General features: G+C 39.6%; 1 protein-coding gene across 16 annotated transcripts in view; it reads left to right on the forward strand.

The window, feature by feature from the left end:
- Nucleotides 1-19,252, forward strand: part of CELF2 (CUGBP Elav-like family member 2) — a 370,306-nt gene that overhangs the window by 299,253 nt on the left and 51,801 nt on the right. For all 16 annotated transcript variants that reach the window (XM_085215689.1, XM_085215679.1, XM_010720047.4 and 13 more), the window contains 2 exons: nt 4,892-5,026; nt 15,530-15,609. In XM_085215689.1, coding sequence (XP_085071815.1) covers nt 4,892-5,026; nt 15,530-15,609 — 215 coding nt within the window. The remainder of the gene's footprint in view (nt 1-4,891; nt 5,027-15,529; nt 15,610-19,252) is intronic.

A 19,252-nucleotide genomic window follows, 5' to 3' on the forward strand; every position in this document is an offset into this window, starting at 1 on the left:
TTGTTCTGTCACCACAGACTCTGCTAAAGAGTCTGTCCCTTTGTTTCCTGTAGCTCCTCTTTAGATCCTTTAGAAAGGCTGCTCTCAGGTCACCTCGCAGCCTTCTCTTCTCCACGCTGAACAGCCCCAGCTCTTCTAGCCTCATATGAGAGATGTTCCATCCTTTGGGTCATTTTTATGGCCCTCCTCTGGATGCACTCCGACAGGTCTACATCTCTCCTGTACTGAGGACTCCCCATCTGGGTACAGTACTCCAGGTGAAGCCTCACCAGCACAGAGCAGGAGGGCAGGATCACCTCCCTCACCTTGCTGGCCACACTTCTTTTGATGCAGCCCAGGATGCAGTTAGCTTTCTGGGCTGTGAGGAAACATTGCTGGCTCATATCCAGCTTCCCATCCACCATTACCCCCAGGTCTTTTTCAGCAGGGCTGCGCTCAATCCTTTCATCCCCCAACTTGTATTGGTAGTGGTGGTTGCTTTGACCAAGGTGCAAGAACTCACATTTCAATTTGTTGAACTTCATGAGGTTCATCTGGGCCCACTGCTCAAGCCTGTCTGGTTCTCTCTGAATGGCATCCCGTCCTTCTGGCATGTTGAATGCTCCCCACAGCTTTGTGTCATCAGCAAACTTGCTGAGGGTACATTTGACCCCACTGTCAATGTCATTGGTGAAGATATTGAAGAATATCAGTCCCAGCACTGGACCCCTGTGGGACACCACTCATCACTGATCTCCATCCAGACACTGATCATTGAAATGGGGAGGGTGTTCTCTTGCAAAAATGCTCATTAATGGAGCAAACTGAATAAAACTGCAGTTAATTCTGCAACTTGAATGTAGTGCCGTCAGAAGGCAGGAGGCTCTGGTTTGAAAGTAGCCCCATGAGCAGAAGCAGACTTTATTTCTTCCAGCTTCTGATGGCTACCGTAGCTCTCTTCAAGCATATTAGCAAGATACCTTTGCTAGTCACCACAGAGCTAGTCTTAATGGAGTTAAGAAAGCAACTTATCTAGATTTAAAGAAGATATCTGCCGTTTGTCACACCGGATTCCTTCATTCAGAATCTCACCACAAAGCCTGCAGAAGAATCCCACCCCAGATATAGCACTGCTTATGTCTCACTAACTGCTCAGGTGGAATAGCTGACCTGCATTCATTGTGTGTCTGGATGGATCAGAGGTGAATCCCATAATTATTTGCTCAGAATGCTCTGCAGTTTCACACCTTCATGTAACTGGAACTTCAGGCCTTGTTCACTGTCATCTTCTTACTGTTTCTGCTCCATCAATGCGGAGCACTCAGCCATCTCATCCTACTCTTGCTTTTGGCCAGTGAGATCTACTTCACATCACAACAGTGGTGTGAAACAGCCAGAAGGTACAAACAGAATTCTGAGAAGAGTAAAAAAATGGTGATGTCAAATGCTTGCCAAAAATTTTGCATTTATTTTCAAGATTTTCAATTATTGAAACCATTCATTGTGTGGGAGTGTTTCTTCCTTCCCTGAGGCCAGAGCTGAGGATTTGTATGTTAGGGTCAGGAGTCAGCTGAAAGGTTACAGCCCATCTGTTGTCTACGGTAAGGGGTAGGCTCCCACAAAACAAGTCATCCTGCCTCGCTGTGAGAGGAGACTTTGGAGGAGCTGATCTCTTGACACTGGTATCAATAGATCACATTTTAGCTGAGACTAGGACTGGAAATTTTAGGTGAGTAAAGATAGGGGAAATAGCTTCAGGAACTGCTATCTCTTCTCCAGCCAGCAGTGGGTAGCACATTTCTAATCTCCATGCTTTGGTGGTTTGCATGGACCTCATGTTGAGCTCATTGTACAGTCTGTGGGTGCAATACAGTGTGCACAGGCAAGGCACCATGCGCAGAATACATTTCACCCATTCTTCTTAACGATCCTTTTTCTGTTTCATTCTCACACCACACCTGCAATATAGGGAAGTATTCCTTTTAGGAAGAAAGGAGAGAAGTGGCTGACCAAGGATGCAGAAACAAATCCTGACAGCCAGTCATGTGCAGGTAAAAAAGCAATCCTTTCTCCATGTGAGAATATATGGTTTAAAACTATGTCAGCCTAATAATATCAGACGTTCTATGAGGTGGAGTGAAAACATGTCATTTTGATACTGACAGTTGTCCTTTTAAATGTTGTTTATGCTGGGCCCCTGGCCAAAACTGAATAGCAATTTTTTTAAGCTTCAGTGCTAATCAGCACTGACTAATAGCACCAAATGCAGGGCACGTTATCATATCAATATGTTTTCTATACTCTGAGCATTCTTTCTGAAATCTGCATTTTCGAGATGTACAGTACACGGGAGCTGGATGTTTAATTTACTGTAAAATCACCCTGAAGCTGAAAACCTGCAAATCGTCTTAGTTCAGCGGTGTACTTATGGGTTTACTAGTGATACTGAAGGAGGCTGGTGGGGAGTTAGTTGTCTGTTACTCTTTGGAAAATTAAAACAAAGCCTTCCCATTTGCTTTGGAGGGGTAGAGAGAAGAGAAGCTCCTTTGCACCCTGACAGCTTCTACTTCCTTGTAAGGCAGGGAGAAAAATCTCTTTTTAATTTTGAATCTCTGTGAATTTCTTTAATTTGATTCTTTGTCCTTGCACCCAAGCAGGACCCTCAGCTCCTTACTTTGTGTCCACATTGCAGACATTTGTCCTGCCCTGCCAGAATATACTTTTAAGAGAACACTGGGATCCAGTCGCTCTTTGAGTAGACCTGCACTGGACTTCAAGCCTAAAATCAACTCAAATTTTAACTGTGTGGGTACTAAAAGACACACAGGCAGAAATTAAGAGACCCAAAAGCCAGAACAGAAGGCAGTGCTTGTGCCTAGACGTCCCCAGACCTGACCTCAGTTGGTGAATATGAGACATCCTTACAATTCAATTCAGGCCAGTCTGTCCAGGGACCTTCCTGAAAGAGATTAGTCAAGTGCATATAGGAATTTTAAGCAGCCAATTTATAAGCATCTTCTTACTAGCAAAGTACCAAGACTCTCCCTATGGCTGCAAGGAAACCAATTCAGTTCCACCATCCTCAACATAATTATCAATAGTAATTATGTATTATGAATCAAGTGTAAAGTTTCACTGAAAGACATATGTATATATGTATATGGATCCCAGCCCACATATCTTCTTTGCAGCCTCATGATTCAGCTGCTGGTCTGTGTGTACCTGGTTCATCCTGTGCATTCATCATTTGTTAGCCCTTCCTGAAAGGTTAACCTGACGGTGGAAACCCAAAGTAAAGTGTGAGTGAAAATGTTGAGACTTGAGGAATCTGCTGAGAAAAAACTCTCCTGGGTACTAAATTCACACCAACTTTCTTGCAAGCTTCTTGAGTGAGAGGATGAGATTGTAGGGACTGCTCTTTTGGATTCTGAAAAATGCATGATCTCAACGCTTGCTTGTATAAAAGCTACAAATGCTTTTTTAAATTCAGCAATTCTAAGGAAAAATTACTTCAAATACCTCTCTTGTGATCAATAAACATGAACCTCTTCTTTTTATTGTTATTAAATGCACTTACAGTGTTGAAGTATAACAGGAATAAAATCCTATGAAAATAGATGCAGTTTCTTCTTCCTCAGCTGCAATTTCTTCCATTTGACAAACTCATATTAATACAAGGAGAACGGGTTGGGGAACAAGGGAAGATTCTTTTTTTTTTTTTTTTTTTTTTTTGGTAGGCCCAGAAATGAAAATACTTCGTTACAATAATTTGCACAATAATAGAAATAAGTAAGTGCACTGCAGACTCTCTGGAGTAAAGCTTTCCTTCTTTCTTTGCATCCCTGCAAACTCTGACAGTCTGTTCATTAACAGTGAATTGGATTTACATGCCATTTCAAGAGAAGAAGAAAGCAATGGTGTATATGCTGTATAATAAGCACTTAGATTTGGGGTTTAATACAGATGGGATGATGTGTTAACATTTTAAGTCTTTCCAGGGTGCATTAAGTTTTGATGACCTATTTCATATTTGACGAGAGTCTGCAGCTTTAGACCTGTGAATTTAGGTTTGATTAACAGGACCAGCAAGTCCCGCCACTGCAGTTTAGCTTATGCTGGTTTGGGTGACAGTACAAACAGAAAATATTCTACCAATAATTCAGGTAAAGCACCTTTTTCATGTTTTTTTTTTTTTTTCTTGCAAACTCAGCATCATTACAGATCAAGGGGTTTGCTTCTTGGAAAGCACTATGCAGTCCCCTTGATGAGGTGCTGTCCTAGAATATGCCTTGTGTCCCCTTGGAGGGGAGGGAACTGTGTCACTCTGAAGAAAGCAGGAAAATTTAATGCATTCCTTTTCCAGAGCAGTGGTTACACGTCTGCCTTTCAAGTGCCACGCATTAAGTTGGATGAAATTGAAAGCAAAGATAGGAGCCTCTCTCTCAAAACATTTCTCAGGAATATTTTTCATTAGCTTGTATCATTACGTGTACGATCCCCTCTTTACCCTCACCCCTGTCGTGATTTCTTTCATACATGAGGGAGGTGAGGGAATTTATCTGAATTAAAATCTATGCAAAGATATTTTTACTCTTTCTATCAGAGGATGCTTTTCTCTTAGAAGCAGTGATGAGGAGACATATGCAGAAAGACTAAGGCAGCCAATTAATCTGTTTTATAAACACCAACCACCACTAAAAAAAGGCAGAGAGATAAAGAAAAATGAGAGATTTTGGGTGGGGGTGGGAAGGGGGGAAGGGAGGTTGTAAGTATAAAGTGTTTGCCTTAGGACTTGTCTTCAGTTACAGAGCCAGACTCACATGACTGGAGCTCGGTTTGATGTGGTAATGAAGCATTGATCACAGGAAGAAGATGAAATGGCCTTTGCTCATTCATTATTTTTATCTTCTAGCTGTGGAAGACAGAAAATTGTTCATAGGAATGGTTTCGAAGAAGTGTAATGAGAATGATATCAGGGTGATGTTTTCTCCGTTCGGCCAGATAGAAGAATGCCGAATCCTTCGGGGACCTGATGGGCTGAGCAGAGGTGAGTGTGCAGTCTGTAAAGTCTCTTTCCTTAAGTGCTAATTGGGAGCTCTGTGTCACAGTCAGGGTAGGCACAGCCGTTGTCTGCAGCTAGAGGTTACGCCATAATACGTCCCACGTGATGAAGGTATCCGCATGAACTTTTCACAGCGACTGAAATTATCACCTTTTATTTCCAGTGTCAGAAAGGTCTTGGTGCCAACATATTAACTTGTGTTATCACACTGTTTGTCAGCTGGAAAGGTTCCTTTGCACCCTGAGAAAGCACCCTCCGTTTTCTGCTCTCACAGAATCAAAGATCCTTCCCTGACCCCATTTCTGCTTTGTACCATAAGGCCACCAAAAAAAAAGAAGGACTGTAAATGACTGGTTGAAGACATATAGGGTCATGGGAACTGGCCCACGCTGTAGCACTATCTCCTCAATTCCTGTGTTTTTTATAACACGATGCAAAACATAGGTCTGTTGAAACTCAGAAACAAAGAGGTTAGCTTGAATCTGGGAGCTTTATCCAGACAAAAGTTTGTTAAAAGAGCTTGTAATGCTTGTGCCTCTATCACAAAGCAAAAACCAGGGGAGAGGTGTTACACAGCACCACCGAGAGTGGTCAAGCAGCTGACCTGAACCTTGGAAATCGAATGCACAGGCTTTGATAGGTGGTGACCCCTTCTGAGTGCAGAAATGCCTTTTGGAAAGGCTCTCTGAAAACATATCGAAAAGAAAAATAAATGTATATTGATGTTGCAGACTGCGTATTAAATCTATGGTATGTGGACCTGAAATTATTCTCAGGCTGTGAACCTTTCCTCAAACTCAGCACTGTGTGGTACAGAGTGGAATAGGGCATAGACTCATCTTCAGTGGGGAAAGCAGCTGAGGTATGAGCTGCTGTCATGTAATGGCACAGGGAGTCAAGTAATTTCAAGTGCAGAGCTGTGAGGAACATCACCACTTCTGTTTCTGTAGAAATAAATAAAAGAAACATAGAAAGCACAGTTTATGCATTTTATTACATTTTCAAAAGTCACAGAAAAAAATAATTGGATCAATCTTGCGTGGAAATGTAGATGTATATGTGTGGGGTTTTTTTCCTTGTGGATTTGCTTGTTTCCTGCAGGCTCTAGAATCCTCAGTATTTCATGCAACAATTTGTGCCTAGATTTGAAAAGCAGAGGGTTTTGTGTGCAGCCCAGCTTGTTTAAAAAGTCTATACATTTCAGCAGGGGAAGCTGCATGGATTACTCTATATTTCACAGCACTGCGTGAAAACATACAACATTTCTGAAGGGCCTGTTGAAAAGATATTCTGACAATAAATAGGTAGGCTCGAGAAAATTCTGTATTTGCATTTATACATGATTAGACTGCAATCCCAAAATTTTGGGGGCTGCCAAACAGCAGTCCTTTCAGGCAAGAGTAGCATCAGGATCATGGCTTTTGCCTTGGGGAAGACTAGGATAAAGGTCTGAGGTTGGTTCCTGTGGCTCAGTAGTAAATGTTAACTGATGGAGTCAAGCACTGCCATAATTTACTAGACCCCACACTGAGGGAAAACAAATAGTTCTGATTTTTAGTTATTTCACTTTGTAACTAGCAAAGAGAAAGGATGATGGAAGGCATTACTGGGAAAGGTGCTAAGTGCTAAAATAACAAGATCTGGGCATGAGATGTCTTGAGTCCCAAAAGAATTAATTGATTCTTTGGAATCACCCACTAAAGAAATGGATCTCACCTGGGATCTGCTGAAAGTCCACTGCATGTTTTTGTTTTTTTTATTCAATAGGCATTGGATATGCTACGAGCATAGAAAAGATAATTATGAAATTGAACAGTGTAAGGGTAATGGGGTAGTTTTATTCTACTATAAATAGCACTATCACAATAATCAGAGGCTGAGATTTTAAGCCATGTCACCAGTGTACCAGGCAGAGCAGTGTTGTCTGCCAGCCAGCATAGCCGTACAGTTAATGTGCTGCTCTCTCCTGCTGGAGGGTGAAGATCTTAGTGCAGGTAGGTCACACACCAATAGTCTCAGCAGAGCTGTATCCTCCCTGCCACTCGGATTTATTTCGGTCACCATCACGATTGATATTCTGTCATGCCCTCATGCATCATGGCTTGTTAAACTCGAATTGCTTTCTACACACCCATGTTCACACTTGAAAATGAGTTCGGCTGTGCCAACCAGGTTTTCAGGCAGATGTTTATCAGCTTCACAAAACCACCATGCCATGAGAGAAGGCAAACTGTTGGTATTGCAAAGCTGAAATGAAAAGTGCTAAGGGAGATCTGCAGTGGAGGGAGCTTGGCTGAAAAAGCACAGGGTGAAAAGCTGCTTTGCTAAAGCAAGAAGGAGAATTATACAGTTAAATCTTTGTAATGAGTTCTGATACTTAATGAGTTTTAATTCATGTTACCATTTTCAAGATGTTAGTTCCCTCTGCCACAAACAATGTTTGTTCTCCCAGCACCAGTCCGGATGTGTTTCCCTCCCAGACACAGGGGGGTGAATGAGAAATAGTCACTGTCTTAGGAAAACACTGTCCTTATGATGCCAGAGCCTTCGGGAACTCACAGTGCTCACAGCAGTGAGATGGAAATATGGTCCAATAAACTCTGTTTGGCATCTCTTTTCAGTTGCATAACGAATGTACATCATGGTATCTTGGAAGAAAACAGCTTGAGGAGTGTACGCATTGGTATCTTTGCCAACTTTTGAGCTTTATTGAAGGATTCAGGCAAATAATCTTGATTACCAGCAGATAGTTGCAAGGAATGGCATGAGGTTACAATGTTCAATAGAACAATTTCAGTTTGTGCTGCAAATTTTTGTTGTTGTTGTCTTTTTTTTCACCATAAAGAGTAAAGAACATTCAGTTGACTTTTTGGTCATGCCTGTACTACAACAGCAACCATACCACTAGCATGACAGAAGTCTGCAATAAATCTATAGGTGGGATGTAGGATCTTAGAGTACCAAATGGTTCCAGTAGCAAGAAGAAATCCCTTCCTGCAGCAGCAAGGGGAAATGTAACACTCATGATGAGTGTGAAATAAGTGCTAAGATAAAGTGAGGGATCAAACTGATTGTTCCTGTTGTAGTTTATAGCCAAGAGCTGACAGAACTTTAATAATGTCACACCCATTGCTGTCACTACTGATAATGGACCATCAGCATTTCGTCTCCAAATTCCTATTGTCATGTATTTGAAACCCATCTGTAAAATGAGAGTAAAATAATGATACAAAGCTCCAGTGGTGGAGCACTATTTTTTAAAGAAACTGAGATTTTTTTCCCTGTCACCTTTTTTTTTTTTTTCCCAATGCTTTGCCCCTCCATCTAAGAAATAATCATTTGTAACTTCTTATATTCTGACCAGCTACAAGAAATAGGCAGCAACCGAGAGGCACTTCCTTCCAAAAACTCTAAGATAGTCCCTGTGGAATTAGTTGGCCGGCAAGGAGTAATTCCTAGCTGAGAAAAGTATTAAAAATAAAAATAAAAATAAAATTAAAGCCCTGTTGGCTGTAGCGATAAAGAAGCCGGAGACTGAACAGCCATGCAGGCTGGTCTTCGCTTTAGCAGGGTTCACGGGACTATCTAAAGAAGCTTGCAGCTGCCTGTGCTATATTCATTATTCAAAGAGAAGGATTCAGCCTGCAGGGTTGTTTAATCCAGCACTTTTTCTGAAGAGCTAAGTATGCTTTACAAAAATTCATGATTGTGATATCATGTGCTAAGCTTCATTATCATGAAAAAGCAGGAGTGAACTGCCTCAGATGATTAAGATTTTAAATCACTTATTGTAAAAGGCTTAAGGAAACTTTCAGACCTCCTGACTTCCAGCACATGGCTACATGACCATAGATGCCAACACAGACAGCATTCAGTGATAGCTGGACCGTGCAAAAATAGCCAGAAATACCTCAGGTTGATTTGTAGCTGTGCTACTGATGTGCAGTATGACCGTAAGTTGATTTCTCATCATTTTTCTGTTCCTTAAAATAAGTATAGCAGTGCTCCTCAAGCTTTATAATTTTATATATATATATATATATATATATTTAGATAAGTGGATCGATATCTCTGTATCACTCTAGGAATTAATACCATCCATAATGATGATTAAAAAAAAAAAATTCCTCTGATCCTCATCACAGGAGCACTGCACAGCAAATTATTGGGTTGTATTGCTAAGTGCAGATTTATATAACAGATAGCAGAAACAAGTCAGCTGGGTTAATAGCATGCTCTGGGGAAAACCTGCTAATAACGTGTGCAGACAATTGGATATACCATGAATATTGTGGAAATGCCCCATATATACATTCCTACACCTCCCAGGTTCCTAATTGTATGATTTTTTAACAAAATCTCACCAGGCACATAGGACAAGTAAATGTGTCTGGACACATCGATTGCAGGGAATTGTTTTTCTTTGTTTGCTTAGAAAGCAGGATGACATGGAGAATTATACCATGGTCAAGCAATTTATTGTCACAAAAATCCATTTATAACTTTCAGATTTAGGGATTTACTTAATGAATGAATAAAAGAAAATTAGTGTTTGCATCATAACTAGCTGCACTGAAGGACAGATGAGGAAGTTTCACGCCTGTTTGTTTTTCCTTATGGGTATTTACTGCTGCTTTGTGAGCTGAAGTACTGTGAAGTGCCACTATGGGAGCAGCCTGGGTTAGGGAGCACCTTTTGACTTCTGTATCAGTAAGTGATGGGAAAAGAGCACTGTGGAAGGCTGCATTTTTTACTTCTCTATATTTTACTTCCTCTGTAAATAAGGCACCTCCATGCCTTATTTATTTTGCTGTAATATGGTGACATTTTTCTTTTTCCACTCATTATGTCACATTTAATTTTCTTCCACCAGTGAAGTTTTTCCAAAGCTGGGAAGGAGCAAACACATCCTGTTGACCAGTGTCTGCCGGCCTGTGGCCAGTAATCCTCAGTCTCAGATTTCCATTATTGCATCTTCTCAGCAATCCTTCCTCAGATTGAGGTCTGAAATGAAATAATTCCAATGTTACTTTTTTTTTATTATTATTCTGGCAGGAGGGACATAGAGACTGTTAAAGAACACGGTCTTTGGTACCTGATTGACTCTGGGTTTCTGTTAATTCCATTCACTGAAGTCTGCTCTTTTCAGAGTGGTTAATTGACTGTCCAATTAGAAAAACTAGGAGGAAACCATGAACTTATCTAGAATCTGTCATCTGGTTGACGGTCAAGAAAAGTCAGTAAAGCTAAAGGGATCAGGCATGTTTATAGGATGTGCCTGTTGGTGTTATGCACTTGATATGCATAAACTAAAGAGCTTTACTGTGACTTCTTCAAAATGCTTTACACTGGGCAGAGTTCTCAGACCTGCCACTGTGTATATTCAGCAGCTGTTAACAACGCAGTGTTTCTATAGTAGAATGTCTGAGGATTTCATTTATAGCTGAAACACTTGTAAGCCACAGGGATTTTTGTGTGATTTGTATCAGTAGAAGGCTGTCTCCCACACTGGTCCTTCCGACAGGCTGTGCTATAGTATCAGTGTAGAAAAGGGAAAGTCTACTTTGCAATCTCAGCTAGAAATATTTCAGCCCAACTAGAACTTATTTTTATCACACTTGATTTCCATAGCCTTTTACTTGAGCCTTATCTTTTCTTTAAATAGCGACTTCCAACACAGAGGATCCCAAATGCTTCTTGCAGGAGTATTTTGGCAGCTTTTCACTATTGTTTCTTTGCAGAAAGTGAAGAAAAATCTCATTTATGGTTAACTGAGAAGTTGTAGCAAAACCATTACACCACCAGCTGTGCAGCCTCCATGCATCAGGCTGCAATTGCTTGGATGGCTTTGAAAATCTCCCAAGCCTTCTTCTGTGTCAGAGGGGTCACTGTATAGATAAATATATATATATATATAAAATATTTTTTTTAATTGATTGTTTCTGCCTTTCTTTCATCTCCAGAATTCTAATGCCATGTTTTTTAAACCTCCATTTTTAACTCTTGGCCTGATTCCAAATTGCTTTAAAAACTCTGGTAGACACTGCTAGCTTTATCTGGGAGCTTTCTTGTGCAGGTATGAAATCAGACACCTTACCTTGAGGCCTACATTCTTTAAAATGTTCTACTTTACTGGCAGCTCTCTAGTATTGATGTTATGTTACTATGTGCGTGAACAGGCAAACATTTCAAAACAGTCTGTGAAAGCCCAAGATGAGAAGAACAAAGTGAAGCAGGAGCTAAAATGGGGCAGTGCTGGGCATTGTAAAATATTTCTGATAATTCAGTCACTCAAGCATCAAGCCCTAGTTAATTGGGTGGCATGGTTCAAATAGGAAGCTTTTCTAATTTTGCAGCCTTTTCAAAATTCTCTTTAGCTCTAGGGGAAAAAGAAGACCAACCCAGTGTGTCTGGATGTTGCTTTAGCTGAGGTGGCAGATGCAGTAATGCACTCCAAAGTTTGCTCTGTGGTGGGGCTGGGTGTCTCACTCCAATTCTGCCTGAAAGGAGGAAATTACTTGAAGAAACCTGTCCCTAGTCAACCACTTATCTGTTGTACAGGGTGAGAACACAGCCTTGCAGATACAACTGAAGCTCCTAGCCCTCCTTTCTCCGTCGCTTTTGCTTCTGTTAGTGATCCCTGACATTTTGAAACCAGAGGTCATAAATAATTGGAACGTGACTTTCAGGTTGGCTGTATTTACAAAGGGATCTTTTTCACAAAACAAAAGTAATTTCAAAGCGTTAGCTGTAGAAATATCCCCTCTCTGTGCTTTTCTCTCAGTTTGAGCTCCGTAGCTCCAGAAGGAAGGCAGAAATTGAAGTATCATGACTTGGTATGGTAGAACAGAAATAGTTTGCTTCTAGCCATTGATGCAGAAGAGCTTGGCCTATGGCATTACAATTAATGCAGTGTTTCAGGTGATGAGGTAAGAGGCCGTGGAAATCTTTCTTGTTTCCTTGCACCGCGAGGCATGAAATCTGATTAGACTTGTCCTGTTATAATTGTGATCTACAGTCCTAAAGCTGCTGGCGTTTTCCCAGAAGACCACCATGAGATATAGAGTGAAGTATGCTGAAAAGGGAATGTTTTCCCAGCGCCTTAGATACAAGGATGAGCATAGGATGGTTCAGGGCTACCAGAGCTCAAATAGCTGAAACAAGTGAAATAAAGGTTGCTTAAATACCAACTTCTGATGAAATTCTAGGTGCCCAAGAAAAATACCCTTCTAAAATGCCTGTATTCCCCATATAGAAAAATTAAAGGAGGCATAGAATACAAGCATCCAAGAACAGCTTTTCTCAGTAGCTCAGTTACACGTGCAAATCTATCAATAAAGTGGATTGAATTCTGTTATCTAGGCTTAGCTTCTCTCCATTGTGGCAGTCTGATCGTGTAGAAGGAAGGGATTCCATTTTTCATGGACAATAAAATATATAGGATCCCATGTTTCCCACACAATAATATATATGTGCACACATAACGTATACAAATATTGCATGTGATTGTCCAGGTTTGGTACCCGAAAAAAAACCCACAACCTTTAAATGTGAATATACATAGCGTTTTAGTCTGGAACAATGTCTGGAAATATGGCTTAATTAGCTAGCATCTAATTTGGGATGCTTGATGGTAATAACTGAAAGTCTATGTTATCAGATGATTTAGAAATGAAGTTGCCTACTTAATTTTTACCATGATTATTAAAGCAAATTGGGTATTTACTGTGCAAATGGTCACTGTCTATTGGTGGAAAATGCCCTGCTGACCAGAGATAACAAGGGAACCTAACCTTGTAGCCTCTGGCTGGCAAACCATAATTAAAATGCAGTCCCATCTTCTCCATAAAATGCTGTTTCCAAATGCTTGTATTCAAGCCACATAACCTCGTTTATCAAACATTCCCCTTGCCTAGAGAACAAGTTTCTTTTAACTAGGTAGCTTGCTATACAGCACTTTGCAGAGATCAGCGACAAGTCTTTTCACTCCACAACAAAGGAAAACAGGATCCAAGCAAATGAATTTGGACTGGGCGATGAGGAAGGAGGTTTTGCTGTAGCATTGGGCACCGAAAGTCCCCAGCAGCTGAGCTTCATGCTTAAAAAGAGAAAAAGCTTAAGGGAGGGAGGAGCAAGTCTCCTTTATCTTGAGAAGAGTACAGCTTTATTTCTCTGCTGATTCACATTTCTTTTGAGACCTGCTAATTGCAACATCTCTCGTAAGTTACTTACAGCAGTTCCGCTGGGTAGAAATTGTGATAAATGCATAAACTGTGTCTTATTGATTTTTGTTGACATTTTACATGCTTCTTATGCATTCTAAGCCTCCAATTCAGTAATTGTCACTGTGCTACACACTCCTGGATAATGAGAACAAGAGAAGTGAATGAAGTAGTTTCTTGACCGTTATAAACAATATTACTCAAGGCTCTATGGGGTTTCTTGCCTGTCCTCCGGTATATCTCTATTTGTACTCACCCCCCTTTGAATTTGCAAGACAAGAAATGCAAACCCTTGGTGATATTTCCTCTTTTAATGATAATAACAGAAATGTTTTTGTTGGAGAGATTACTTCAATGGTAAATTTGGGCCTCTTTCATTTTAGTGCACAGCAGCATTATGGAAGCTAGCAGAGGTACTGTAATTTATTTACCCTTCTATGCACATTTGGTCTAGAATGCTGTACAGAAAGCCATTCATTACATCATTTTCTTTGACAGGACTTTGTTGCTGAATAACGGTAGTATAGTAGTTGTGTCTAAACAGCTGTAAGACATCATCAGTAGAGTCATGACATTGCCATGAAGTTTGCGTTAAAAAGAATCCTTCTTCTGATTTTAAAACGCTGACCTATCAGCCAGAGGTACATAAGCCAGTTTAGGTTGTCCTGTACCAAGGGCTTTTACATTAATGAGAAAAAAAAAGTACCGCATGATGCAAAAATGCATTGACTTTATTTTCATGACTAGATGTAGTGCTTTTGGGTAATGATCAGGCATTGCTTTCTCTTACTGTTGTTTGATTAAAATGTGAATACAGTCTTGACTTGATAATCTCACCAGGTACACACGGTGCAAAAAAAGAAAAGGTATTTTATGCCTCAAATTGATTTGCATAAACCAAACAATCTGTTGCTTGTTGGATTGCAAAATAGTTAATTTTGCCCATTGGCCACAGGGGCAACAACATTGTATTTTTGATGCCAGAATGTAGCTTTCATGTATTAGCTCTAAAATGACAATATGCTTTGGCCTCTCAGTGCTTAGATTTGCTTCATTTGGAAATCTTTTAAGTAGTAATAATAATAATGTTTTGAGGAAATTGAGTGGAACACTAAATTATTCTCTGAAACCTAAGTTCAAACTGTGCAAGGCTAAGGGAGCTGAAAATCAATGCACTTTTAAAGTCATTAGAGATCACAAGTGAAATAAGTCTGTGTTGCTTTAGCTAAGCTTTTAGTGTGCCATGGTATTATTACAAAATCAGCCCGAATCTGCATTAATTTCACAGTCTTTTTCTTTAAGATGCCCAAGGGTGCATGAAGAATAAAATGTAAATCTCAGAAGGCAGTGTTTTTATTAGTCAAAAGGGCAGTGAGTCATGCACTAAGAAAGTTGACCCGTACCATGCCCAGTATAGGTATGACTGACAATAGTAAAAGAGTGGAAAAATAGCCCAGGCATTCGCCTACTGGCTTTTCATTATGATTTAAAAGGCAATAGAGGGAGAAAAGTGATTTTTTAGTTATTCATGCACACAGCTTTTGAATTGTTCAAGCTCTTGGTAGCTTTCATAGATCAAAGAATTATACTTGTACCTAGGACTCTGAGAAGCAAAAATCATAAAGATTTTTATTCTTAATATGTTATTTTCTTAAATGTTGAGATTCCACCTATGTTACTGAATTTTGTCTGAGTCTTTTTGCAATTAGTTGCAAAGTTCACAGTCGAGTTTTTCTCATCTTTACTTGTACGGTTGTTCTTGGTGCATCACGGAAATATGTGATATTATTGACTCCTTTAAATTCTCAGCTCAGCTGCCAGTGATGCCAGTTGTTTATTCACTGTCCAATATTTACTGACACAATAGCAAGCAGCTATTAATGCATGGCCCGAATGGACTAAACTATGCAATCCAAACACTGCATAAAAAAGCCTTAAGCATGTCAAACCCTGTGGCTAAAGAACAAAACCAACCAACCAACCAACCAACCAACAAAAAAAAAAAAAAAAAAAAAAAAAAAAATTGAAGAAAGAAACCCTTTTCTCCTCACCCATCCCACCTAATTTTTTTTTCTTTCATCTATGGTCAGATTAGCAAGTCAGCACTGTCGATAAATAAACTAGAGAAGTTGTTTATTTTTATGTACTACTGAGAACAGTGTCGTCTTGTGGCCGTTCTCGTAGACTGTGTTGGTTTAACAAGCGTCCAACCCTTTTGTCTTGTTGTTTTTTGTCTTTCCTGCTCCCTGTCCCCTTGTTCCCACAGGCTGTGCGTTTGTCACATTTTCTACAAGGGCAATGGCACAGAATGCAATCAAAGCCATGCACCAGTCTCAGACCATGGAGGTACAGTACTGTATCATTTGCCCTTTCTTTGTTTTCTTTGTGCAAATGATTGCGAATGGTAAAGCCATGCTCTCCTGGACCAGATCAGACACATGACAATCACAGATGTAAACTTTTTGCCAACTCACTCTACCTCTCCTTGTCAAATGTGTTTTTCTTAACGGCCTGGAAGCACACAATCAAGTTGCAGTATCCAAACACAGCTCTGTATCCTGTTCTCAGTGGCATTCACAGAAAATAAAATTGCTGTGAATACCACTCTTCACTCATACTCAAGAGTGTACCTAATGAGTAAATTACCTTTAATATTAACACCTCCCCCCAAAAAAAAATCTTAGTTTCCTTTAAATAGATTTTTAAGTGTTCTGGTTTGTGCTGCTCTGTGAAAAAGCTCAAGAGATTTAACGTGGCCACACTGAGTTACTATGCATGTGTTTTCCTGTAAATAGAATCTCTTTTTAAGCTAATATAATTTCTCCTTCTTCATAAAGCCGATAAAAACGCTAATGATGACAGAGCATATCGAAGCTTCCTACAGAGCACCGCTGTGCCTGGCCCCTCTCAAGCTCTATCTCCTCCCACATTGCCTCTACGGCCTCATATTTTGTAACAATGAGCAACACGAAACATGAAACCCATTCACTTAACGTGAATCCAGCAGCAGGCTAACGATCCGGTCATTGGAGTGGTGATCAAGTGCCACGGCTTGTCTGGCAATCTCAAACTTTTGTCAGTCTGTGATTTTTGTCATGGTCTTTCAGAATTTTGCACAAAAAACCGCACAAGTATTAAGTCTTTACTTACTCTGGATCTTCTAGCTTATCATTGGAGAGTGCATGTTATACTGTATTATGTATACTGTATCTTCGTGTAGTGATGATTTTTCTCAGAGGTGGCATTGATGTTATGTGCACTTGTTTCTTTTTATTTATTTTTACACCAGGACCTTTCGATTTCTCTCAGTGATTTTTCTTTGCAATGCTCTAGTCTCCCAAAGCATGCGGGGTGCTAAACAATCATTATTGCGTCATGTCGTTAGCTGCTTTGTGTAACGAGCCAGGGGGGGAAGAGCAGGGGTGGGAGGGTGGAGAGAGGACGAGAAGGCAAAGGAAAAAGAAGGCAGTGCATGAAAATGTCACTAACTGTTTCCTGTATACTACAAGTAATGATACTGGCATTGCAAAGCTATTGTCTCTCCAAGCATCCCGTTTGAATTTGGTTGAGCTTATTTTATAATTGATGTGTTTTTCTTTTCAGTGCAATGCATTTTTAGGCCCTAAGTATGCAGTTTTAGATGAGAATCTTCCAATGAGACAAGAATATTTGAAATTATCTTTACTAGAAAGCCAGTGCTATATGATATATGCAGTCTGACAGTATATTGTGGAAAAACTGCCACTTTGAGTTTCTGAAATGACACTCATAGTAATTTGTCTGCCATGCACTGCTCCATTAATTCAGATCTATATATTTTGCTGGGTTTGATTTCATGAAAAAGAAAATGTTTATTGGTAATATTGTGTTTTACCTATATTTTTTCCATGTGCTTTAATGTATTTTTCTGTCTAGCAAGACGAATTTTACACAGATCTACCTCAGAAGATGATAACATTAAAAAGATAATACATCCCAGACAAATTCATCCATTCTTCTGTTAATTGCAGTGCTCCAACTGAGGCTGCATTTTGTTGTAATGCTCCTGCTTACTTCAGTTCTGTAGAATAATTAGTCTTTGATTTCAGTATCTTTAGAGTTATCGTCAATGAGAACCCCAAACTGGCAAGGCAAGGCAGTTTCAAGTATTTTGCACTTTGAACACCTGGATCTTTGTGCCAGCTGAGTTTAGGCTGGGAGTCCCTTCCTGGAGAGAAGCAGTACACCCTTCAGCTCCAGAGGTGATGGGCTGAACAGAGTCTGTACACTGTATTGCCAACAAAAAGAAAAATACGAAGGCAGCACCAGCTGTCAGGAGTAAAATGGGGTGCAAATGCCGAGCAATTGAATGAGAAAGGGAGATGCACCTCTTGTGTGTGATGGGACCTTCAAGATGGAAAATGGAAAAGCATAAAGCATAAAGAGCCAGTGCTCTTCTGCTAGAAAGTTAACTTACATTACCTAGCATTAAATCTTGCCTCTCAGCCTGAAACAATGGTCCTTGGATGCATTTGTTTCACATTGAATGCAAAAAAATAGATGGGCTCTGGGGAGAATATGTATTACACAGTCACATCAACTCAATTACTGCAGATTTTTTTTCTGATTTCATTATTTTTGCTTCCTTGTCACACATTATTGACCAACATGTATTTTCAAAGTGGGTAAAGAAAGAACAGTGGGGATGTTCATGTCCAGATGAATATATCTCTTAAAATAATGAGTTCTTTTACTACTTTTTGCATCTGACTTTCTGACCTGGTTAAATCAACTGATCTTGAATACATAACTGCTGCTCTGAGTTTCTATTCTTCTATCTCATTTCTGTGGGTTTTGTTTGTTTGTTTAAGGCATTGAAATGCAGTACCAGTAGAAGACGCTAATTTGTTATCATGGAGTAAATTTGTTGCAACAATAACAACCCTTTTCTCATATAGAGGCACTTGCTACATATAATTTCAGTCTTCAGAATGTTTGCTCTCTTGAAAATGATGAAGTGATGAAATATAGAGCAGACAGTGAAAAAAATGAATTATAGACTCATAAATTGCAGAGATATTGTTTTTATACAATTTACTGACATTTAAGCATTCATAAATATGTCAGCTGTAGTGTCAAGTGCTGAGCTGCTGAACTGAGAACTGAAATAGCCATAGATTATTTCTTCCTTTACAGTTCAGTTCTGTTTCTTTGGAAGTAGATTTGATTCTCCTGTACATCTAGGTAGCAGTCAGTAAGTTCTGGTTTTGATTAGTCCAATGCTACCAAAGCTCATATTAAATACAGTACAGCTTGCTTTTTTATTAGTTGAAGCAGAAAAATTTCTTTCACGCCCTCCCACCCCTAGCTCCTTTTTTTTTTATTAAAGGACCTTGTTTTTAATACTAGAATAAAAATCATTGAAGAGACATAATTTTGTAACAAGCTGACTCTTTCATAATCTTTATTTGATTGCTAGAGTGGTACATATCTCCTTTTTTTCTTGCTGAAACACTGAAAGACAGTTTTACAATGAAACACACAGGGAAGGAATTGGAGGTGGAATAATAAATCACAAGTGATGATTTTCTGAGATAATTCTAAAGGAAAAGTATTGATGGGAGATCTTCATACAAGAGATATTATTATTGCGGTTTATTTCATCATTTTGTCTGTTGATTTCGAATGTTCTTAGCATTTGTCCTGGCGTGAGGTTCTTCAGAGAAAAGGTATTCAACTGTTCTCTGTAGATTATAGAGGAAATAAACTTTGCTGAAGATGTTCACAATGTTGTGAGAGCAGTCATGGGGAGAGTTAGACTAAGTATAACCCCCCTCCCCATCCCACATTGCACATGTTGGCTAAAATATTGCTCTCTTTTTTGAACTTGAGTCATCTTTCACTCCTACCATTATGTTCAAATTGAAGTTAGACACAAAATTAGTATAATAAAGCATGGCAGGTAGAGGGAAGTTATTCATTGGTTCCTGTAGTTGGAAAACAGTAAGGA

Source organism: Meleagris gallopavo, chromosome 1 (assembly GCF_905368555.1).
Source record: "Meleagris gallopavo chromosome 1, MGAL_WU_HG_1.1, whole genome shotgun sequence".
Taxonomy (NCBI): Eukaryota; Metazoa; Chordata; class Aves; order Galliformes; family Phasianidae; genus Meleagris; species Meleagris gallopavo.